This window comes from Ovis aries, chromosome 7 (genome assembly GCF_016772045.2).
Source record: "Ovis aries strain OAR_USU_Benz2616 breed Rambouillet chromosome 7, ARS-UI_Ramb_v3.0, whole genome shotgun sequence".
Lineage (NCBI taxonomy): Eukaryota > Metazoa > Chordata > Mammalia > Artiodactyla > Bovidae > Ovis > Ovis aries.
Window position 1 is genome coordinate 13367648 of NC_056060.1, and position 25132 is coordinate 13392779.

General features: G+C 43.8%; 2 protein-coding genes across 13 annotated transcripts in view; one reads left to right on the forward strand and one right to left on the reverse strand.

Moving 5' to 3' along the window:
• The window catches only part of ZWILCH (zwilch kinetochore protein), a 42211-nt gene extending 34916 nt beyond the window's left edge, over positions 1-7295 (forward strand). For 4 of the 11 annotated variants that reach the window (XR_009601413.1, XR_006060301.1, XR_006060302.1 and 1 more), the window contains 3 exons: positions 1570-1682; positions 4678-5509; positions 6744-7295. Coding sequence is in view for 7 of the 11 variants with exons in the window: in XM_060418878.1 (XP_060274861.1) it covers positions 1570-1682; positions 5395-5483 (202 nt within the window). In the remaining 4 variants the exon portion in view is untranslated. Of the gene's footprint in view, positions 1-648 lie in introns of all 11 variants that reach the window. The other 7 variants (XM_060418878.1, XM_027971517.2, XM_012180805.4 and 4 more) reach the window with 4 other exon arrangements.
• LCTL (lactase like) lies at positions 6920-22598 on the reverse strand. Of its 2 annotated transcripts, XM_004010253.6 has the most exons (13): positions 22416-22598; positions 21631-21794; positions 20962-21049; positions 20343-20452; positions 18601-18729; positions 18403-18498; positions 16997-17051; positions 16748-16909; positions 10924-11198; positions 9993-10119; positions 9619-9818; positions 8828-8891; positions 6920-7035 (listed from the first exon to the last, which is right to left on the reverse strand). In XM_004010253.6, the coding sequence occupies exons 1-13, from the start codon at positions 22567-22569 to the stop codon at positions 6920-6922; spliced, it is 1740 nt and encodes a 579-aa protein (XP_004010302.3). In that variant the 5' UTR covers positions 22570-22598. The 2 variants fall into 2 exon arrangements, with proteins under 2 accessions (XP_004010302.3, XP_042108002.1); XM_042252068.1 differs by lacking the exons at positions 8828-8891; positions 9619-9818; positions 20343-20452; ... (1 more) ...; positions 21631-21794; positions 22416-22598 and having other exon boundaries at positions 18601-18718.
• Positions 22599-25132: the final 2534 nt, after the last annotated feature.

The following is a 25132-nucleotide window of genomic DNA, read 5'->3' on the forward strand; positions in this document are numbered from 1 at the left end:
TTGTCTCCAGCTTCAGTGTCCTGTAGGTGGTTCAGACTCTAAATCCCAACTCTTCACTCCCCTTCCCAACACTTTTCCTCCTCCTGTATTTCCTCTCAAGTAGCCATCATTAATCTTCATCCAATGCCCAAAGCATACACCTCGGCCGTATCTTCCACTCACTGCTGTCACTTTCTCCCTCCTTGAAATGATTCCCAAGTCCTGACCTTGGAAGCTCTTAAATCTGCTCCTTTCTCTGCACCTTTGCGTGTGTTGAATGTTTCACATCTGCTCATTTCATCCCTGAACTAAGTACAGTACAATTCTTTTCCCTAGCTGCTCTGTTTGCCTCCATTGACTTCCTTCTCTGTGTCACCACCAAAGTGATCTTCCTGAAACTCAGATCCCACCATGACTTCCTCCTGTTTAAATGGCCCCCTTACCTTCAGGACAGAGTCTCATCTCGGTGAGGACTGCGCCTGTCCTCTGCCTCTCTGGCCCTTGTGCCGCCACACCTGCCATGTGTCGTGTCTCTTCGAGTCGGAGGCCCTGTGTTCTTGCGTTTCCTCAGGCACCACACGTGCTCACCTGACAGTGCCTCCACCCACGTCTGTTCTTCATCCCGGATCTTTTCTGTTTAACTAACTGCTCCTTCTAATTTCGTTACAGGCTCAGCTCAAAGGCCACCATCTCTGAGGATTCTTTTTCAACTCTGCAGTCCCAATCTAAGTCAAATTACCTCTCGTTTATGGCCCCCTCTTGTATCTGATATTTCTCTATTATGACATTTTTCAGAATTATTATTATTTATTTTATTGAATATAGTTGATAAACTGTATTGTATTAGTTGCTGATATTGAATATAGTTCCCTGTGCTATATAGTAAATCCTTGCTTTTTATTTCTTTTAGATACAGTGGCCTATATTTCTTTTATATATAGTATCTGTTAATTCTGTACTCCCAATTTATCCCTCCCACATGCCTTTCTCCTTTGGTAACCATAAGTGTGTTTCTATGTCTGTGTGTTTATTTCTGTTTGGTAAATAAGTTCATTTGTATTATTATTTAGATTCCACAGTTAAGTGATATCATATATTTGTCTTTGACTTACTCCGCTCAGCATGATAATCTCTGGGTCCGTCCATAATGCTGCAGATGGCGTTTCTTTCTTTCTTATGGCTGAGTAGCAGCCCGTGTGTGCACCACGTCTTCTTCATCCGTTATCTGCTGATGGACATTTAGGTTGCTTGGCTGTTGTAAATAGTGCTGCTCTGCACATTGGGGTGCACGTATCCTTTCAAATTAGAGTTTTTGTCTTTTCTGGGTATATGCCCAGGAGTGGAATTGCTGGATCATCTGGTAACTATTTTTAGTATTTTTTAAGGAATCTCCGTTCTGTTTTCAATAATGGCTGCACCAAATTGTTATCATTTATATTCTTGTTTCTCTACCTCTTTTGACTGTGCTTCTTAAGGATGGAAATTGTGACCTCTCCACCTCTTCTTCCTCAGTGTTTATTACAAAAGGATTTCGACTATACCAAGAAGGAATTGGATTGCTTTTTCTTTGATATTTTTTTCTTTCCTTAGTGAGAAGCCACAGAAATGGAGAGTGGAAATAAATAGTGGTCAAAAGAAGGTGAAAACAGTTTGGCAATTGAGTGATAGCCCACCTGTAGACCATCTGAATTTTCATAGACCTGGTAAAGTGGTTTGTAGTCTATTCATGTAAATTATTCGAGTAGAAAATAAACTAAATTTACTAGTAGAGGTTATTATTAGAGCCCTTGTGCCTAGTTTTAAATAATTTTCTTGAACTCTAGATATAAACCTCTTCATTCTGAAAAAAAAAAAAATCATGAAAGAGTGCTTTTTCTCATTTTCCTGCCTAGAGGAAATTTTATTAAAAGAGGCCAACCAATAGGGACATAGGTGTGAAAATAGGTTATGAAATGGAAATGCCTTGAGGGAAAAAAAATGAAAATGCTAGCTCATACTTCACACTTGTGTGTACTGTTTAAAACAGTGGTGACATTTCTGCCCTGAAACCGTCTCTGTATCTTAAATAAGGGTTGAGATTTCTAGTATTGTATGTCCAAGGTGGTGTGTGTCCATGAAAGGATGTCTCTCTGTGCCTGGTATAATTAGCTACCCCACGGAGTCTTCCTTCTTCAATAAGCACCTGTAAAACTATTGCCTCTGTGCACATGGATTGTGTGAGGCTGTCATGTCTTATTTGTATAAGTCTTAAATGGCTGATTCAAATATTACAGAGATATCCAAAATAAAATCTGATAGTTTTACGACAGAATTCAAGAAGAATTTAAAAGGCTGGGAACACAGATAGTTGTATTGTAGTGATTGATACGTTGCAAAATTATTTCCAGAAATTGTTTACTCTCCCCTCCTACACACCCAGTATGTTTTGATTCAGATGTAATGGAAACTTCTCTAAAAGTAGAAGAGAAACATTTTGATTCACATGGCTGAACTGTAAAGTCCTAAAGAAACAAATTTCCTAAGAACCATCAGTTAAAATTGTGCTATCTTTTCTAAGTGTGATATAAAAGCTGGAGCCTATAAAAGATTAAAAATGAACCATATAAAAGTAAATTTCTGCCTGGCAAAAAAATGCCAGAGGTTAAACAACAGACAAATGATAAACTAGGAAAACAAATTTGTAGCTCATTTTCAGAAAAGGGGTGACATTTCCCAGTATATAAAGAACTTTCAAATCAGTAAGAAGAAAAATGAGCAAGTAATATGAACTGTGGCAACCCACTCCAGTGTTCTTGCTTGGAAAATCCCGTGGACGGAGGAGCCTGGCAGGCTAACAAGGGTCTCAAGGCTAACAGGCTGTGGGGTCTCAAGAGTCAGACTTGACTTGGTGACTAAAACCACCACTGCTACCAAAAAGGAAATTCAAGTGTAATCTTAAAAGATGCTCAGCCTCACATATAATAAGGGAAATGCAGATTTATATTATGTAGATACTCTCACCTGTCAGATTAGCAAAGATCAGCAGGTTTGGTGTCACCGTGCTGGCCAGGATTTGGGGAAGTCTTACACACTGCTGGCTGGAGTGTCGAGTTGTATGGCTTCTGTGGAGGGTGGTATCCACCAAAATAAAATTTTGACCAGATTACTAATTGTGGTATTGTTTACAGTAGCAAAATATAAACCCGGAGCATAGAAGAACCTCTGAAAAGAGACGATTAAACTTAACCCTGAGGTGTGGAATGATGAGGGCAGGGGTTGGTCTCAGCTTTGATTATTAGAATCATCCGCTGCTGCTGCTGCTGCTGCTGCTAAGTCACTTCAGTCGTGTCCGACTCTGTGTGACCCCATAGATACGGCAGCCCACCAGGCTCCCTCATCCCTGGGATTCTCTAGGCAAGAATACTGGAGGGGGAGCCTTTAAAACCCTAATACCCAAGTGAATCAATCGTTGGACATCAGATTTTTTAAAGTTCTCCAGGTGATTTCATTGTGCCACAAAGGTTAAAGATCATCAATTTAAACATTTTCTCTACATTTGTTTCAGTTGTTTTTTTTTTTACTTAAAGGTGATTTATTATTTTATTTATAATTTTATTTATGATTTTAAAAGTTTAAAATACATGAATAAATGTGATATATTTTTCAAAAATGCCATTTAAAAATGTATTACCTGAAGATTAAACCTCTGTTAGGAGATTAATATAAGATTAAACACCTTTTAAACAAGATTAAACACCTTTTCCAATGATGCTGAGTAAGTGAAGTATACAGAACCTATCTTCTAGAGTCTTTGATGCTTCAAAAAAGAATGCAAGATATTTTGAATGGTAGAGTTAAATCTATTTGCTAATGTATTGGTCCAGTGACTTCTTTTATGAAAATACGGAATTTTTATGAAATCATACATTTGTGTGATTGGAAACAACTCAAACTCCATTTGACTTGAACCTTATTACTTCTTCTACCCATCATGTATTATTGATGTGTTTGTCTAGAAATTATTCAGTGACCTTTGGCCCAAAGGAAGACCCACTGTTGAAGGAGAACCTCATTTGTAAAAGTCATAGATTATTCACACAAAGCTTCAGTTGTAAATATTAAAGCCCAGTAAATCATTTATTTTTGGCCAAAGATTATAGGCATTTACAGAATCAGACTTTCTGTTTCACTGGACTGAGCACTTAGGTCAAATACTAGCTTTTCAAGATACCTAATGGTATGGTGCTCTTGAATAAGACAATTTACATCAAAAGCAGGAAGACTGAAGAGAGAGAAGTGTACTTTTAGCTGCTCTGGGAAGAGAGAATAATGACTTGGAGTTAATGGGGGAGAAAAAGTGTCCAGTAGAGTGCTACCCACCCGGTGGGTGCTCGGCAGATGGTTACTGGTAATGGTGGGAATATGGAAACCAAAATGTTGACCCACAAGGAAGTGGACATGGTCTCGTCTAAATGTTAATTGTATCATTTATTTTTGAAATACAACTGTTCGGGAGAAAAGAAAAATGGATGTGTTTCTAGCTCTAAGACTGTAAATCCTAAGTAGAAAATGTTTTCTGAAATATATATTATGATTAGAAAACGAAAATTGTTTAACTGTAGCGAAAGAGGCACAAAAATTAAAGCAGTAGGTTCCCATACTTAAAACATATCTTTTTTTTTTTTTTTTGACTACCCCACACATTTTGTGGGATTTCAGTCCCTTTCCAAGGATCATACCTGGGCAGCCCGCAGTGGAAGCACGGAGTCCTAACCACTGGACCGCCAGGAAAGTCCCCAAAATATATAATTTTAAAAAAGTTTTTATTGGAATATAATTGCTTTTCAATGTTTGTGTTTACAAAATTGCTTTACCATTTTGTGTTTACAATGTTGTGTACAATACGATTTTTAAGAATCTAGTTTATCTCTTAGGGTTTTTTAAAATTAATTTTTAGTTTTTATTTTTGGCTGTGCTGGGTCTTCACTGCCTCTCAGGCTTTTTTCCTCTACTTGCCGTGAAAGGGGGCCTTTCTCTGGTTGTGGTGTGTGGGTTTCTCATTGTCATGGCTTCTCTTGTGGCTCCCGGGCTCTAGAGCACAGGCTCAGTACTTGTGTCTCGGAGACTTGGTTACTCCACAGCATGTGACATCTTCCTGGACCATGGATTGAACCCATGTCGCCTGCATTGGCAGGTGGATTCTTTACCACTAAGCCATCAGGGAAGCCCTCTTAGTTTGTTTAGTCATTGTTTTCAGTGCATCAAGAAGGTTAACCATTTAAAGAAACTGTCTTTGCTGATTTTCGTCTAACAGGTTCTGTTCAGGTAGAAGACACATCATTCAGACCACCTCTTGATTATTGTAAAATTCAGCAGTAACTTACTAGAAAAGCTGGCTGGTAATTGATTTTGATCTCTCTCTCTCTCTGGTTATAGATTTTTCTGAATTAACATTAAACGGTAGCTTGGAAGAAAGGCTATCCTTTACTAGCATGGTTACCTGTAGCCAGGTGCATTTCAAGTGAGGTGTGCTGCTGGGGCCCTCTGTAAGGTAGTGTGTTCATTCTTTATTCTCTGAAAATACTTGATAATGTCCTAAGTACCTTATGCTTTTTCTTTTTTTCTTTCTATGACATAAATGCTGACTTAATACATTTGAAATATGAATTATTAGTAACCACATAAAGGCTTACCAGGTGTTAGCTGTGCAAGTCTAATTTCCTTTCTACCTTCTGTAGTTGAAAGAAGCTGTCATAGTCAACTGACAGTTTAATCCTAAAACCAGAGAAATGAAAAACACAATTTTTTGAGTGATAATGTCTTTGCATCTGAAATCTGTGTATACAGTAGAGAGTTTGGTTTCAAAACCATTGATGGAATAGAAAAACCCTAAACAGGCATGTTGACTTGACGTTGAAAGCAAAGTTTTGTGAAACTTTGGGATGAGTCATAACTCATCCCAAATGTAGGACTAACCCCCAGATGTAAGTACGTTTTTAAAAGGTTTAACTTGAGATAGTATTAACCAAAAGAATGAATGGAATAACCCTTTCTATGATTTTACTGTTTTTGCGTTTCACCAGAGCTAAATAGAATCAGATAGTGAATGAGTTTTCCTTAACAATCTTTCTTAAGCTGTTTTATACCCAATAAATGGATATTAATTTTAGCATTTTAGCATAGTTAGGAATAAAATGGACTTTTAAAAAACTATCCAGTTACAGAGAAGATACATGAATTAAGTATATAGCATTTCTTTGAGGTATTTCAGTGAGTAAAGGATGCTCATTTAGCATAAGAAAGTTTCTCTAGGAAAGTCCACATCCTCGTTTACTGAGTCCACACCTAGTACTTCTTTATGATGGCCTGAAAGCGTTGTTACCTAAAGGATTGACTTTGTCTTATGTAGCGCAGTCCTAATGTGGTAATTATTTCTGCATGAAAATAATATTTCCAGACAGATTTTATTTTTCATTTTTATTTTTCATGTTTTTGAGTTTTTTTGGCCACAAGGCATGTGGGATCTTAGCTTCCCCCCAGAGATCAAACTTGCACCCCCTGCAGTGGAAGGTGGAAGTGTTAACCACTGGACCACCAGGGAAGTCCCCAGGACAGATTTTAAAATGAGATAAGTCATAAAACCGTTTGTGCAGTATGATCCCTTTCTGCAAAATAAAAATCAGTGCATGATATACAGCAAAATACTAACATTGACTTTGAGAAGGGTGAGATTACAGATGATTTTTATTTCATTTACACTTAATTTTCTAATTCTTAAATCCTAGCTCTAACTGCCCCCCCCCCCCCCCCCCAAAATGGACAGAGGTAATGGGAAGGAAATTATCACAAAACCTGAAAACAGAGATGTGCCTGAGCCTTTAAAGGAGAAAAAGGAGAAAGAAGCTGAGGAAGATCCTGATGGTTCTCTGAAAGATGCATCTGCAGAACAGGTGACCGCGTCTCAGCTCAGACTCCGCAGGAGAAGCATCAGGAGAACTGCAGCGATTAGTATACAGAGGGTGCAGACTGTCGGTACCACGATCTCCGTCACAATCTGCATGTAACTTAGCAAAGGCTCTGCAGCGGAGGGGAGAGACCAACACGGCAGATTAGAAGGCGAATGCAGCTTCATCCTGAAGAGCTTCAGCTGTCCGGAGAAACTTGGAGCATAGCATCATCACACTTGCTAATTCTCATTTGCTATAAAAAAGAGAACCTAGTATATCAAATGTTACAAAAAACTGTGTAAGGGCTTCGTGAGATACTTTAGAAAATACCGATAAAGCATGCTGACTTTTGGTTCTTCAGTACTATAATAAAGTCTATATGTATGTTAATGCTTGTGCTTACTCAGAATGTTAGCAGCCATATTCCTCAGCTTCTGTAATTCTCATTGGGGTGATTTAGATGATATTGGGTACGTTCAGGGTGGTATGGCCGTGGACTCATTGGAGGGATTTAGGAGAAAAAAAAAATTCCTTGAGAAATATTTGCAGCCTTTCAAAGGTGTGATGTGAGTTTGCGTGAACTCCAGGAGTTGGTGATGGACAGGGAGGCCTGGTGTGCTGCAATTCATGGGGTCACAAAGGGTCGGACACGACTGAGCGACTGAACTGAACTGAAAGGTGTGATTGTATATCCTAAGAGGTATAGGAATTTCTATATTGAAAATTTTTATGGTAATTCTAACCATAGCTAGATAATTTTAAGAGGTAAATGATAAACATTATTTCATGTGCATTAATATTGTAGTAGGCATTTATGAAATGCCTGCTTTTAGGTTTTGTGCCAGGTACCCTTGGTTACTGAGATAAATAAGGCACAGACCCTATTCTCGTGGGCTCAGTAGTAAATTCTGCGTCATGTTTCTTTATTATTTTAGTGAAATATACATCTTTAATGTTGCTTGATTATTTAGATGAGGGGGGAGGGGACAGTGGTATATTGGCCTGTAAAAATAGCTGAGTTGGTAGGATTTGAGCTAGCATTTTCCACCTCTGATACCACATTAAAGATGAATTTGTTAAATGTGCATAGCAGTAAAAAAAAAATTTGTTAAAACAGGAAGTGTATTTTTTTTGTTGCCCTTATATTTGGTGGTTTAGTTGCTAAGTCATCTCTGACTCTTGTGACCCCATGGATTGTAGCCTGCCAGGCTCCTCTGTCCATGGGATTCTCAGGCCATAGTACTGGAGTGGGTTGCCATTTCCTTCTCCAGGGGATCTTCCCGATCCAGGAACCAAACCCGGGTCTCCTTCATTGCAGGCAGGCAGACTGAGCTACAAAGGAAGCCCCTGATACATAAAGACAGACTACAGAGAAACAGATGACATGCGTTGGCATTTCTTGGTGCATGTTAACTATCCTGCTTATGCTACATCTCTGACCCTTTTAGATCCTATTGCATTAGAAATGCCTTCTGTGAGAGCAAGGACCTTGTTTTGTTTATTGCTATGTCCCTAGGGCTTAAAACACCCTTGAGCCAATAGTGACTTTAATAATTACTTGCTGAGTGAGTAAATATAATGTCTAGAGTGTTTGTGGATTTTTCTTCATTCCATTTGGTAGAATGGTTGAATTTCTGCCTCCTTCCAACAGCCCACTATAACAATAGTAGATTTATAAATTTACACTATCATTCAGAATCAAACTAGAGTAGATAAAATATTTCTTTTTCATGAAAAAAATATTTTAGAAAATATTTTAAATGCCGATAGAAATTTGACATTGCTACAAAGTAAAGGGAAAAAGTCCATTTTTCATCATGTGGTTTTGGAAGATTGACTTAAGGTGTGTCCACATTTTGAGTTTTGGTAATACCACTACATATATTAATTACATGGTTTAATTATCAAAGAATTAAACTCACCTGCAGCAAGCATCTGGTTGTTGATAGAGCAAATTTCCAAGGCTTTGAAGTACCAACTTTCCACCTAATAAAAACCCACTTGGTAAGTAAAGTTGTCTTAGACTATGTTTGCACTGTGAAATCATTTTTGGAAGAGTGTGGGGTAAAAATTTTTCCAAGAATCTGCTTATAGTTTAAATCAGTTAATATTTATTGAACGCCTGTGCATCATTGTGAGGGAGCTAAAGAGCAGTTTTTATTCTTATAATCTAGCTATCTTTTTCTAATAATGCATTACTGTCTTTTCTACTAATGCAAAAATAGTGAATACCTGATAACCATCAGTCACTGCTTCTATTTTTAGTCCAACTAGGTTCACCCTAAAAGAATGTTGATGAACAAGTGAGATTTTTTCAAAAGAAGACACTCTAAAATTACAACTTACATTCCCTGCCATTGGGTGCAACAGCATAGAGAATAGAGAGCTGATAGAAAAATGTGCAGGTTTTAGAAAATGGGAGGTTTTACAGAATATTTTTTACTATTTTAATCTCATTTTGGAAACAGTGCACTTGTATTACTGTGCCATTTGGTGGGAAAAGAAAGGAAAAATTTTAATAACCGTAGTCTGCTCTTAATGGTCTGTGTGCTAGGATTGCGTTGTCCTTACCCCCATTCCAAGCAAATAAGCAAGGAGGGGGGAAAACACCGGGCTCTGTTCCCAGATACCCCTGTGAGGTGCTTGCTAAACTCTGTACTCCAGTTACCTAGTTCTAAAATCCAGAAAGAATAACATCGAGAATTATTCCTACCTCTCTCGTATTGGGAAACCCATTGGCAGTGATAATCCTCTTGTAATATTCAACTGAAGCCTTTGGATAGCGCGGCCTGTTTTTCTTGTTGAAATCAATATAGTAGAATCCATATCTGTCTGAGTATCCTCTCTCCCATTCAAACTTATCCAACAGAGACCAGGAAGTATACCCTTTTACATTAGCACCATCTTTGATAGCTGCAAAGACATTTTATTCCATTTTGAATATGTTTTATTTTCTTTGAAAAACAGTATTGTGAAGATAACCTTAAATATTTTCATTTATGAGATTTAGAAACAGTTTTAATCAATTGTTACCAAATTTTGCCCAAATTGAATAAAAAGATAATGTGAAGACAGTTTGTATCTTACCTTTTAGCATTTCGTTTGTGTATCCTTTAAGATATCGAATTCTCCACTCATCACACAATTGGGTACAGTGTAATTTTTGAGACGCTCCATTTTCTGTCACATATATGAGTGGATTGCCGTACTGAGTCTGAAAGGAATCATGGCAACACATGCTGAAGCCTGCCATGTTCTATTTGGGCATTCTAATTGGCATTTAGCCGCTGCCAGTTAGCATGTTTATTTAGAGATGAATGTAGGCAGAAGGCAAATTCATATAGGAAAAAATTATATATATATGCCTGTATATTTATTTTTGGCTGCACCATGAAGCAAATGGGATCTTAGTTCTCTGACCAGGAATTGAACCTGTGCCCCCTGCATCCCTGGACTGGAAGCATGGAGCCTTAGCCACTGAACCACCAGGGAAGTCTCAGAAGAATTCATTTCTTGACAAGCCATCATTTTGGAGAAAATATACTTCAGGTCTTGTTTTTGTCCATATATTCCATTACAGGTGAGAAGAGCAGAAAAATAAGTATGAGATTTTTGAAATTTATTTATAAATGTATAATATCTGTATCACATATAATCATATATTGTTATATATGATATATATGCATATTACATGAATTTATATAAGATATAACAACCATGTATATGGCCTCTATATATGATTATTAGTAAACATTCATCTTTTTTTTGGCCATGCTGTGTACCATGTGGGATCTTAGTTCTCTGACCAAGGATTGAACCTGTGCCCACTGCAATGGAAGTTGAGAATCTTAACCATTGGATCGCCAAGAAAGTCCACATTGGTCTTTCTTTAAGGCCTATCTAGTAGCTTCTGAAGTGTAACTGAGTTTTTTAATTAACTTTAAAATGTAGGCACCTGAGCTTATGCTGTAAAAACATGAATTCAGGTAAAAAATGTCCTTCAGCTTAGTGTAGTCACCTGAGCAAAGTTGAGAAGCCTCCGAAATCCCCATGGCACAGAATATAGCCATTTAGATCCCAGGTCAGGCCAGTTCGGGTCAACCAGTTCTACTAAGTCACGATCATTCTGGTAGCTGGGCCCCTGGCCAGAAGGATAGTTTCTTTCCGTGATGTACCGAGTCGTAAAATGGCCTAAGCCCAAGAAGTCAGATGTGCCTTTAATGTAGCTCTTCTCCTGGAGTGAGAACATTGGCAACCTTGACATTTCCAGGCCTTGCTCTGCACTCTTTCTTCCTAATGAGAGAAAAAAGTAGAACTTAACCAAGTTTTATTTTCTCACAGTCATTCTGTTGTCAGGCACCACCTTGATACTGGTGTGTTTACATGAAAGCCAATATCCAGATCCTGGGCTTTGGAATGCATCAGCATGGAAATTACCATCTTAGCCTTTCAAGCTGGAATTTCTTCATTGGAATGCTAGCCAAAAATTTTTCAGTTCATATTGCTTAAAAGAAATATTTCCACAGATTACTCAGTAATTGGTGTATGGGAAATTGTGCAGCTATCTGGAAAAAAAGTAGAACTAGGTTATTCCTTACATCAAAAATTGGTAATTTTGTCTGCCTCTTGGAAGGGAACTGGAGGCCAGTGGTACTCTGGCAAGTGGGGGAGAGATGGTCATGTTCAGGACTGTGGTGGTGTTAGCTGGTACCACTTCTGTGTTGGGCAGTGTCCTCACTCAAAATTGTAAAAGTGTATGTCCTTTCACTGACCGATTCAAATCTACTTATCCTACACTACTCATGTAAAAGGATGTATGTACAAGGATCTTCATTAGCAAAAGATTGGAAGCAACCTGAAGGTCTGTCAGGAAAGACTGACTAGTAAGTGATGGGATGTGTTACATCAGTGCCACACTGCAGCCATTAGAATGAATGAGGTGGTGTTTCATATACCAGCATAGATGAGTGCCAAGATGGACGCTCGAGTGAAACAAAGATGCAGAGCGTTATGAGTATATACATATGTGCACATACCAAGCAGCAGTGTTTTTTGCTTATCAGCACAATCCATCTCGGAAAGTGTACTTCTGGGGAGGATAGGAACAGTGAGGTAGGGGAGGGAAGGAAGCTTAACCCAAATTTTTTTTAAATTTTCTACACTAACATTGATGTTTGCACCATCCTAAGTGTAGGTTCACCATTATGTTCAAAAAATGTTTTAGAGACAAGTTCCATAGTTTGAGGCTTAAAGGCAAGACATAAATTAAGGTCAGAAATTTGCTGCCTCCAGAACATATAAATTGAGTGCTCAGGTTAAGACTTTATTCATAGAAAGCTTAGTAAATGGCCATCATCCTCCCTGTTATGACCCTCACCATCATCTATGTTTTTACATCATTCTGTTTTGTTGTTTTTTGGGAACTACAACTAGATGTTTAAAAGATATACTTTGAAACATGTCCTTGTATAAACTACTCAAAAAAAGTTTAAGTCAATGTATAAAGGAAAGTAACATTTTTATATGAGTTGGTAACTAAAAATGCAGTCATAAAAATGTTTCCAAAGAGGTTACTGGTTTAGATTAAATGAGTGAAAAGATTGTATTATTAAATGGGTTTAAATATTAAACATTATTTTCAGTTATATTTAGGAACTTGAGAAAAACCCTAGGAATTGTCACTGCCGTGTCTACTACAATAACCACTCACCACATGTGGCTGTTGAAATACGGCTAATGTTGACTGCATCTTCAACTCAGTCACACTGAAGGATGGAACTTTTAATTTTGTTTGATTGGAATTTAAATCGAAAGACCTGGCTACAGGCTCTCATATGGAACAGCACAGGTACAGGACATGCAGAACATTTCCATGATCACCGAAGGTCCTGTTGCAAGGTACTGGTCTAGAGTTACCTTTCTTCATGTATTTATTGTGAATGAATGCTTCAGAGATGCCTGGAAGTAATTTGCGAGTGAGATTTCAGGCAGAATGCTTTCACTACTAAAGAAAATATTAACTGTTTTGTCAACTATAGTCAATGATGCTGGAGGAAGAAAAAGAGAAAACCACTTAGAAGATCCTTCTTTCCACATTGTATGAAGGAAAAATTGAGCCCTGTTCCTACTTGAATGATCAGAGTTGGGGTTGGTGGGGTCTAGGTTTATTGACCTTAAGCCCAAGAACTTCTCTAGGATAAATAACCAGTTTGGTTCTTTAGCACAGTCCTGTAGCGCCTGCAGTGGCTTCTGAGGGTCCCAAGAGAGCAAACACAGTGTGTGAATGATGGGGTGTGTCTGTAGGAATGCTCCACGTGGGCACTGCCCCTTATGCGGGCTTTTTCCTTACACATCTTCAGAAGTGATTTTCTCAAGATTTTGAGTGTATATGCACAGATGTGTCACAGAACTGGTTGTTTTCAAAAGATTTTTAGAGATTATTTTCCCTAATCCCTTCAATTTTTTTAACTGTAAAGGTTTTTTTTTTTTTAATGTGTAACATAGGCACAATTATTTTAAGTCAATACATTTTAAAGGAATTCCACATGTTCTGATTCTTTCCACTGGCAATCACCTTAGTTCCTCCAGTCATAATTTCCAAGATAATACAGCCCTTTCAGAAAGACTTGCTCAATCCACAGCTGTCATGTCGGTCAGCCCACAGTTCTTTTAGTGGGGCCTCTTTGATCTCCATTGGAATAGATACACACTTCACAATTCCCCACCTATAATCTTTGAGATCCAGTTTCCTCAAACAATTTATTTTAGGACCCTTGAAGTTAAAGATAGCAAGTACATTGCTATATATTCCTTAATCTTTTCTAATATTGAAAAGTCTTGTTATATCCAATTTTTACTCATCAGCCTAGCAAAAAATGTTACCACTCTCACTCACCACTTCAATCGAATAACAACAATGGAAGCAAAACTTGCATTCTCAATGTGGCCACAGTAACAATTGATGGACACTAATCCCTTCATTTTTAGATGATAAAGACTGAGACAGGAAGAGGTGAAGCACCTTGCCCAGAATCACTCACTGGTTAGTGACCAAGTTGTAATTAGAACTTGCTGCCAACTCTTCTAGAGAAGTCTGATAAATGGTCTGATAAATTTCCCCTTTAGAAGGGGAAATTTTTGATACGTTGATGCAAACATTCTTAGTCAAATATTAAAATAATGTTGATGCGTGAGATTTAAATCTATTTCACTGTCATCGTTGCCTTTTTTTAGGGAGGCTGAAACCAAATCACAGTTACATGTTTTAGATTGGCTGGACGCTGCTGGTTGCCTACCCAGTAGTCCCATGCTGGTCTGCTTCCGTGTTCTCCTCACCCTCTTTCCAAGGGCTACATCCTTTCTGTAAGTCTTAGTCCCCCATCCCCCTACCCGCAGCCTCTGAGGCTCTAGTCCTGGTGGTTGAGGGTGCCTTGGGGCTAATGACAATTCTGTCCCCTGAGGCACAAAGGGGGCAAAGAACTGTACAAAACAGATCTTCACAACCCAGATAATCACGGTGTGATCACTCACCTAGACCCAGACATCCTGGAATGTGAAGTCAAGTGGGCCTTAGGAAGCATCACTATGAACAGCGCTAGTGGAGGTGATGGAATTCTGGTTGAGCTATTTCAAATCCCAAAAGATGATGCTGTGAAAGTGCTGCACTCAATATGCCAGTAAATTTGGAAAACTCAGCAGTGGCCACAGGACTGGAAAAGGTCAGTTTTCATTCCAATCCCAAAGAAAGGCAGTGCCAAAGAATGCTCAAACTACCGCACAATTGCACTCATCTCACACGCTAGTAGAGTAATGCTCAAAATTCTCCAAGCCAGGCTTCAGCAATACATGAACCGTGAACTTCCAGATGTTCAAGCCGGTTTTAGAAAAGGCAGAGGAACCAGAGATCAAATTGCGAACACTGGCTGGGTCATCAAAAAAGCAAGAGAGTTGCAGAAAAAAACATAACTGCTTTATTGACTACGCCAAAGCCTTTGACTATGTGGATCACAATAAACTGTGGAAAATTCTGAAAGAGATGGGAATACCAGACCACCTGACCTGCCTCTTGAGAAACCTTTATGCAGGTCAGGAAGCAGCAGTTAGAACTGGACAAACTGTTTCCAAATTGGGAAAGGAGTACGTCAAGGCTGTATATTGTCATCCTGCTTATTTAACATATAAGCAGAGTGCATCATGAGAAACGCTGGGCTTGATGAAGCAACAAGATGGAATCAAGATTGCTGGGAGAAATATCAATAACCTCAGATATGCGGATGACACCACCCTTATGGCAGAAAGTGAAGAGGAACTAAAGAGCCTCTTGATGAAAGTGAAAGAGGAGAGTGAAAAAGTTGGCTTAAAGCTCAACATTCAGAAAATGAAGATCATGGCATCTGGTCTCATCACTTCATGGGAAACAGATGGGGAAACAGTGGCAGACTATTTTTTTGGGCTCCAAAATCACTGCAGATGGTGACTGCAGCCATGAAATTAAAAGATGCTTACTCCTTGGAAGAAAAGTTATGACCAACCTAGATAGCATATTAAAAGGTAGAGACGTTACTTTGCTAACAAAGGTCCACCATAGTCAAGGCTATGGTTTTTCCAATAGTCGTGTATGTATATGAGAGTTGAACTATTAAGAAAGCTGAGTACCAAAGAATTGATGCTTTTGAACTGTGGTGTTGGAGAAGACTCTTGAGAGTCCCTTGGATTGCAAGGAGATCCAACCAGTCCATTCTAAAGGAAATCAGTCCTGAATATTCATTGGAAGGACTGATGTTGAAGCTGAAACTCCAATACTTTGTCATCAGTTCTGATGCAAAGAACTGACTCATTTGAAAAGATCCTGATGCTGGGAAAGATTGAAAGCAGGAGGAAAAGGGGACGACAGAGGATGGCATCACTGACTCGACGGACATGAGTCTGAATGGACTCCAGGAGTGGTGATGGACAGGAAGGCTTGGCGTGCTGCAGTCAATGGGGTTGCAAAGAGTCAGACACGATTGAGTGACTGAACTGAACTGAACTGAGGCTCAAAGGGAAGTCAGCTGGAAGTAGAAGCTGTTTCTTAGGAAGATTTTCCTTGTTCTTAAAAACAGATGATAGTGCTATTCCCTTTTTTTCTGCTTCAGAGTGTTGCTATACAAAGATGTGATGCCTGGAGCTCCTGTAGCCATCTTGTGGCCTTGGAAAGTAGATAATGAGTTAGCTAAAAGTACCAGAGTGGAAAGATGAATCTGGGTTCCCAAAGACATCCCTGAGGGCTGAGTTAACTACTTGTGGATCACCCTTTTCTGGATTTCAGGTAAGATGATAAATCCTCTACTTTTCAATCCATTTTATTTGCAGTTTTCTATGAAGTGGCAGTTAAAAACATTGGAATTATAGAATTGTCTTTATTCTCTCCTCTGACGCTGTGGACACCAGAACTTGGAAAGTACTCCTCAAGGGACAAAAAGAACCAGCAATAGGACTGAGCCCACCCAAGGCTGTGTCTTTGACTCCTCACCCCTACTTCACTGCATCTGGGTGGAGTGGAGTGGAGTGGGGAGGAGGAGACAGGACAACGGAGCACAGAAGAGAGCCGCTTCGAGAATTGCTAGCTGCTTTTCCCCTGGATTCTGATATTCTCATTTTCCAGGTCAGAAACTTGTTTGGATGTCCCTCACCCTTCCAGTTCAAATAACCAGTTCTCAATCTTTTGGTGGCTGGGTTATCCCTTGAGTGCTTCACCCAAACCAACCCCATGTGTTCTTCTCTCCCCCTGACTTTCCATCCTTTCACTCGAGCTCCATACTGTTGCTGTGCTATCTGGAGTCTGAAAAGGTGACATGGCTCACCGATATGGTCCTTCATGACTTGGGGGTAGTCTCCGGCGTAAATGGGGTTGGCAAACCAGCCCAGGCAGAACTGTAGGTATCTCTCGGCAGCCTCTATGTCCTTGGGGTTACTGAGGTCCACAGGTTCCCCCCAGTCGCAGTTTAATGAAATCCCCACCAGACCTTAAAAGAAAGAGAAGGAGGTGGCAGGCAGAATGACGCTGCTCCCCGGGTCACTCTGTTCTCGGTGCTCTTGGTGGCAGGACTCACCTTGCTGCTGGCTGCGCCACGTGTCGTTGTAGGCGTGCCAGACCTGGGCATGGGCCTGAAAGAGAAAGGAGTCCATTGGAGGTGCCCACCTTATCCATTTCTCTCCTCCCTTTCAACCCAAGGTGGGCCTTCTCTCCTTTCTAACTCTGCAGATCACTTTAAGTTTTATCCTTTTCGTGAGCCCAGCAGTGATTAGCCCGACCCATAGTCTCCCTTCCTCTGCCTTGCATTTCCTCTGTACTATGGAGGAAACTTGGTCTAAATCTGGCATGAACACATAAGCCACCACTTCGTGCTATTCATTGTTCCTAAGATTTTTGCTAACGTGTCTGTTTTGTTCCTGCGCTGTCACTAGGCATTGCTTTCAGCATACGTGCTCAGGAAATTAGCAAAACACCAAGCATCTGAAACAGTCTTGAGAAATAGAATGCAAAATGTGCCAAGCTGCCTTCTCTCCACACTCTCCCCCAGGGACCCGCTGATGTCTTCAGAGCTCTGCCCTTTAAATATTCGCAGTTAAAGAAATCCTAAGCTAAACAGGGAAAGAATGAGACAGTTCTCTTGCTGACATGAATTTGAGGGCCCGGTATGTCCCCAGTGGTCCCTTACCTGCCCACTTGATCAGAGTGTCCACCTTCTGTTGAGAGACCATCGGCGGCCACCCCCTCATGCCTTGCATCCGACACCTGGCCCCTCATATATGGCCTGGAATGGGGCCCATTGCCTTCCCCGCTTCTCAGGCCTTTCTGGTGGTTTCACCATCAGCATCTCCCCCGTGTCCTGCTCAGCTTCCGCCCTAACTGAGCCTGGCTGCCCCTGCAGCCCACTGCAGTCGCTGCAGCCCTTGCCAGCAGATGCCATTGTTCTCCCTCACACCCCACATACCTTAGGGGAGTGTCTGCCTTGCTCTTCGTTGTTGCTTCCAAATGATTTCTCCGTCCTCCTCCAAAAACTCCAAATCCTTTGAAATCCGCGCTATCAGACAAGCACTCCTAACCCCTTCCTACTGCCGTCCTTCTCCAGCCTCCTCTTACTTCTGCTCATGCACGGAAGATTTTCTCCCCTAGCTCACTGTCAGCCCCCTTTCCTCCTGCCACCATGCCCCACAAGGCAGTCTAGACCTATAGGTGGCAAGTTTTCACACTCATGTGCTCCCGCCCCTTGGCCAGATTGCCAGCTCTAGGGAGCCGTCCTGGCATCTGGGCCACAGTGTCCAGCAGAGCACTGGATGGGACCCTCCCTCATGGATGCTCATAGATGGAAGGGAAGGGAATGGTGCACAGGTGCGAAGGCGCGAGGCGGCAGAGGGCTGGGCTCAGACTCGGGCCCCTGGGGAGGCTTGCTGTCACTGGCGCTCGCCGCTCCACTTTGACCCTGGCCTTCACTCCCAGAAGGACCCACCTCACCTTAATGACATGATGTGCCGCCTTGTACAGGCCCGTGCCCTGGAGCTTCAGGCCAGGTGCGTGGTGGCCTGTCTCGTAGCCCTCTTCTGCCATTGTCTGCAGGGATGGCAAGTGAGAACCACAGGACATGTTAGAAGTGACAGGGTGCACTCTTGGCTGGAAAGTGGGTTTTCCCACCTGGAGCAGGGGTCTGCTTACCCGAGGATCACTGAAAGTAACCCAGTGTTTCACACGGTCCCCAAAAGCCTCAAAGCACAGGTTGGCATAATCACTGAAGTAGTTGGCCATGCTCACGTTCTGCCACCCGCCGAACTTGGCCTGGAGGAGCTGCAAACAGAGGGGTGGAGAGAGAAGCAATTCCCCAGGGGTCCGTCTCCAGAAAAGACTTTTGGGGTTAATGGGCCAAGTTTGTGGAAGAAACTTGGCTGATTGGAGCTACAGAGGATGTTTAGAGGAAAGGGGAGCAAAGATGCAGGGTCTCAGGCATTAACACTTGAGGATTTAAGGGGGTGGAATGGGTCAGGCGGGAGGGATGTCCAAGAGGGAGGGAACATATGTGTATATATATAGCTGATTCACTTCATTTACAGCAGAAACGTACCCAATATCACAACTTTGTAAAGCGCCTACACCCCAATAAAGGGAGAGAGAAAAGACGGGAAGATAGTTGGAGTGTTTAACTGTAGAGAAATATGGAGACATATTATACCTTATACAAACAAGAGAAAGGAAGCAGAGAAAGTTTGAGATTCTCACGCCTAAAAAGAACTGTATAGAATGAGTATTTAAGAAAGACTGCCAGAGGAAAGAGATCTGATCACGAGAAAAGAATCTTGATTGTAAGAAGAAATAAGACACAATGCTGGGAGTGGGAACTCTGGTTAGAATTTTGAGGGCCATGCAGGTCTCAGAAGCCTCCCAGAAGCCTCTGTCATGAGAGCGGTTCTGCTTCCTTCAGGGGAGGGCTCTCTCCCACCCAAGAGCATCTGCTCGTCATGCAAGATTTCCCCAAGATTCATCGCTCCGTCAAGATTGCCTGCCGAACTCGTCTTGGAGGGTTGGAGGGAATGCTAAAGGGGCAGTGACTGTGGTTAACCAGGGAAGAAGTTGGAAGGTGGTTTCCAGTTCACCTCCCCAAAGCCTGCCCTACAATCCCAGCCCCAGCCCAGAGGCCTTCCTCCCACCTCACGCCCAACCCTCCCAAGCGTCCATGGAACTCCATCTTCTCCCTCTCACCTCCCTGAAGCCAGTGTCTTGCCCTCTGACCTCCCACCACCGTGTGCCACAGGGAGGTACAGAAACGGCTCCTGTGCCAGCAGGGCTCTGAGGAGCCTTGTTGAACAAACGAGAAACCTTCTTGAATAGTGATGTCCAACAGTGAGGTTCTTACAGAGATCACTTGGGAGGGTGGGGTGCTCATCTTTCATAGAATTTTTTATTAGTTTATATATATATTTTTGGCATGTGGGATCTTAATTCCCCGACCAGGGACCATACCTGTGCCTCCAGCATTGGGAGCACCGAGTCTTAACCACTGGACCTCCAGTAAAGCCCCAAGGGTGCTCATATACGAGCACAAACAGTGCTAATTCTAACAAACTAGGGAAAGAAAGGCTAAACAAACATGTTAATTCCATGAACTCTTACTCAAAAGAGACTTCTTTCTTTTTGAGTCTGAGTTGTTGCTTCTAGGTTAAATGTTTCGGGAAACATCAGAATCTGCCCTTACCACTTATTACAAACATCAGGTAAATCAGTGTGACCTCTCTGCCGTGGGTAAGTAGAGAGATTTCTTCTTCACTCCCTGCCATCTTCCTATCCTGAGCCAGAGCCCAGACTCCAGGCTTTGCCCCCACCTTGGCCATCCCAAGTGCCCAGAGCAGGCGCCCTCCTGCTGAGCTGAGCTTTCCCCTTGGGCCTCTGAACCCGCACAGCCTCACCTGTGGGAGATCCCAGTGGTGCAAGGTCACGATGGGGGTTATGTTGCTCTTCAGAAGGGCATCGATGAAGTCACTGTAGAACTGGATTCCCTTTCTGTTCACCCCGTCAGCTGAGGGGGAAATAAAGGGGTGTGATGAGAAAGGATGCTGGCTTTCTGCAGAGCACTGTGCCGGGACCCTGGAGCTTTCTGCAGGCCTGAAGGCACACTCAGTCCACCAGCACTTGGGTCTCAGATGGTGGAAGAGCTACTCCTGGGAGTCAAGCCAGGGGTCCCCAACCTTGAGGATCTAATGCCTAGTGATCTGAGATGGAGCTGATGTAATAAAAATAGAAAGCACACAGTAAATGTAATGTGCTTGCATCATCCCAAAACCATCCCCCAAAACCATCTGTGGAAAATTTTTCTTCCACAAAACCAGTCCCTGGTGACAAAAAGTTGGGGACTTCTGAGCCCAGCTACCTTTGGAACCCGTGATGCTGCTGGGGAAACTGTGCTTGTGGGCTGTTCTCCCCACCCAGGACGTGTGGTGTCCCCACCCAGGACGTGTGGTGTCCCCACCAAGCCAACATGACCGAAAGAGGCCGCTCTGGGGCAGGGATAGGGTGGCCTTAGCTCACCTCGGATGCCCGTGGGCAGGAGCCGGGGCCAGGAGAGGGAGAAGCGGTAGTGGCTGACATGCAGCTCCCTCAGCAGAGCGACATCCTCCTGTGCAGACGAGGGTGGGTGTAGGCTGGGTCAGCCAGGCCCTGCCAGGGCGCCTCCTGGCCACGCTCCGCATCTACACAGCAGGGGTGATGCCACCTCCGCCTGCCTCCTCCCGGGGCTATGCCAGGAGTAGAGTAAAAGGCAGGATATGGGGGTGCTCTGAGAAATCCACCAGGGTTCTGGACCCCCAGTCCAGAGAGGAAGGTGGGTGCTAGGCAGAGAGAGGAAGAGCTGGTCCCACTGTCTCCATGGGGCTGACTCCTGTATAGGGGCCATGATGGCCTGTAGGCCCTAGGGCCAAGGCCTCAGCCCTTCAGCTGCCCATCCCTTGGACTAAGGCCCTGGCTCAGGTGGAGCCTGCTTTATTTTCCTTCTACGTCCCACATACCTTCCCCATATCCTGGCACCCCCTCCCCAAGCCCCAGTCACCACCAGCCCCTCCCTGCCCAGCTGCATCAGGGTTGAGGGTGTTCAGTGGAGCACCTGGTTGACATCGTCACGTGGGCTCCCCCAGTATGTCACCTCCCAGCTCTTGCTAGGTGATACTCAGTCACACACGCACACGCACACCCATCACTCACTTGGACCTTGTAGTAGCTGTTGCAGGCCACGTCTGCTGTCTCGTCCCCGAGCACGTTCCCCTTCCTGCTGTGCGTGAAGGTGTCCCAGATGCTGGGCCCTTTCCCATGCTGGTCCCAGGCGCCCTCAGTCTGGAAGGCGGAACTGCCCACACCCCAGGAGAAGCCTGCAGGGGAGACCCCAAGCTGGGCCCTGAGCCCTCTCCCACTCCCCGTCTGGGACTGGGATCCTGGGCTGTGCTTCCAGGACCACAGGACAAGCCCCTCCCTGGCAGCCTGCCCTATCTCCCTAGGGGTAGGCGTGGGAGCTTATGTGGCAGGGGGAGGGGAGAGACATAATGTATTAAAAGCATTATCTGCACTATTTTAGCTCTGATTGGCATTTACTATCTATATAGTAGCTTTAAAAACATATGTTAGGCCCTGTAAACACTATATAAAAAACAGGTAACGAATGAGGAACTTCAGTATATCACAAGGAGCTCTACTCGGTGCTCTGTGGTGACCTGAACGGGAAGGAAATCCAAAAAAGAAGGGGTATATGTATACGTATAACGAATTCATTTTGCCATACAGCAGAAACTAACATCAGACTGAAAAGCAACTACGCGCCGATAAAAATTTTAAAAAATCTGTTAGGAACTTTTATTTCAGAACTACGTGGAGTTATTTTCACCATGCTACCCGTAAGGAAGCTGAAACACCGAAACTCCTTGACAGGTCAGCCAGTGTGGGCAAGCCAACAGACAGATGGACAGACGGACAGAGCAACTGGAGAGTGGACATACCAAGTGGGAAGTTTCCATAGTAGAAGGAGGCCTCTTCTGGGGATTCCTTCCTGGTGGCCCCCAGCCTGGACACCAGCAGTAGCACCCAGCAAAGAGTAACAACCCGCACTGGCTTCATGGCACCCGGCCCTCGCCCATACCTGAGAAAGCACATCTGCCAGGTGTCAGCCCGAGCAGCCAGGATTCGGGGCAGGGGGTGCAGATCCTGGCTTGAGGGCAAAGACAAGAGAGGAGGAGCTGGGACTAGGTGGGGCACTTTATCTAATGAAGCGTTGGCTCTTTCGGGGGAGGTTCTCCGTGGTTTTGCTGGGACACACCAGCGTAGGCTGAGCCTGGGCTCCAGATACAATCCTCCAGTTAGATACTCAGGAGAATAAAGACCATGCTTGGGAAGCTCTGGGTCTGATGGGCAAGGCTTCAAACCACCCCGTGTCCCTGCCTGATGGGGGAGACCCAACCTATACCCTGTGATGGCTTCAACCCAGTGGGAAAACCACTCTGGCTTAGGGATGCTGTAGTCTGATGCGGGAGGCAGAACATCCCACAGAACCCCTGCAGCACCCCATGTACACAATGCGGCCTATACAGAGAGACAGACCCCTCCCCGAGCTGGGGGCCATGAGAAGTGCCGCCATCCCAGGATCTTCAGTCCTAAGAAAGCAATTCCCTTCCCCTGGACTCCCCTCTCTGACGCAGCCTAGTCAGCTTACCTGGATTGTGCTTGCTCCCAGACACCCCCAGAGTAGCAGCTGGTGTCCAGGGCACTCTCCAACTGACCCCCTTAGTGCCTGTGTGCCCCACTTCCTGATGGCAGGGCCCTCAGTGCAGCGAAGGCTCTGGGTTGGGGGTGTGACCAGTGGCCTAACCCCCCTACAAAGAGCTTCAATAGCCCCAATTCAGTGGGGAGGGCAGGAATGCTGAGCTGGCCAGCAGGGCCTGAGTCAGCACCCGGCAGCTTGGCCCTGGGCCCAGGGCATCCAGTCAGCCCCCTCCCAGGGTAAAGGGGAGGCCACCCAGTCCCCTGGTCCCTTCTGGACCTGATGCATCATGTCCAGCCCACCTGTGAAACTCCAGGTGGCTGGGTAGGGAGCATCATGTGAGAGCATCTGTCTCTGTCTCCTCCATCCCCAGCCAGACAAAGTTCACTGTAGAAGGTAAGTTTGGTTTTCCATTTCTCCTTCCTCTCTTTGGATCCCTCATTCATTCTTTTACTCACTCACTCATTCAGTCACAACTTCCTGAGAAATTCTCTGGTGGTCCCGTGGGTAGGGACTTTTACTGCCATGGGTTGATGGCAGTTCCCCTGGTCAGGGAACTAAGATCCTCTGAGCCTCTTGGGGTGGCCAAAAAAATAAAAAATACAAAAAAAAAAAAAGGAAAGAAAAGGTGAGACTTCCCTGGTGATCTACTGGCTAAGACTCTATGACCCCAATACAGGGGGCCCTGCTTCAGTTCCTGGTCAGGGATCTGGATCCCACATATCACAACTAAGAGTTGCATGCCGCAGCCCAACACAGCCAAATTCAGTTCAGTTCAGTCGCTCAGTCGTGTCTGACTGTTTGCAACCCCTTGGACCTCAGCACATCAGGCCTCCCTGTCCATCACCAACTCCTGGAACCCACCCAAACCCATGTCCATTGTGTTGGTGATGCCATCGAACCATCTCATCCTCTGTCGTCCCCTTCTCCTCCTGCTCTCAATCTTTCCCAGCATCAGGGTCTTTTCTAATGAGTCAGCTTTTCGCATCAGGTGGCCAAAGTATTGGAGTTTCAGCTTCAACATCAGTCCCTCCAATGAACACCCAGGACTGATCTCCTTTAGGATGGACTGGTTGGATCTCCTTGCAATCCAAGGGACTCTCAAGAGTCTTCTCCAACACCACAGTTCAAAAGCATCAATTCTTCGGCGCTCAGCTTTCTTTATAGCCCAACTCTCACATCCATACATGACCACTGGAAAAGCTATAGCCTTGACTAGATGGACTTTTGTTGGCAAAGTAATGTCTTTGCTTTTTAATATGCTGTCTAGGTTGGTCATAACTTCCTTCCAAGGAACACAGCCAAATAAATAACTATTAAAAAAAAAAAGAAAAAACCACCCACCCTCCCTGGGGTCTCAACACCTCCTGCTCCCAACCCAGGCTGCCAAGCCCCTGCCCCATGCTTCCATCACTAGGCATTCCCCCCTTTTGCTCTCACTACCCACTCCCTCACCCCAACTCCCTGCATATCACTGAACGGCTAGCCTCTGTGCCTTCAGCTAATGCCCGCTGTGGCTCCATAACTGGGCAGTTCCTACGCCTTTGTGGTTGATTAATTTATTTCTGCCAAAGTGAAATGGCACTTTGTCTGAGCCCTCCAGGAATTCAGGGTCTTGTGGGGAAGAGGGCAAGATGGAGAAGGAAAGCTGTACTAGTGATCAGGGCTCTAGTGGAAGGATGGACAGAACTGTAGAGGCTCAGGGAGGTGGGGCTAGGGAGGGACAGTGGACAAGATACTTGAAGGCTGTGGAGGCACTTGCTGGATGGTGTGGAGCAGGGAGGGTGTGAGAACTGACAGAGGTAACAGTATGAGCAAAGGCTCTGAGCGGTGTCTGGGGACCCGGCAGCCTGCTACCTTCTCTCCCCTCGCGTCTGTCCTGCACTGACCAGGCAGAACTGTGTCCTCAGGCGAGCAGATCGTTGGCCCTCAGCCCCACGGCCATCTCTTCTGCGGGTG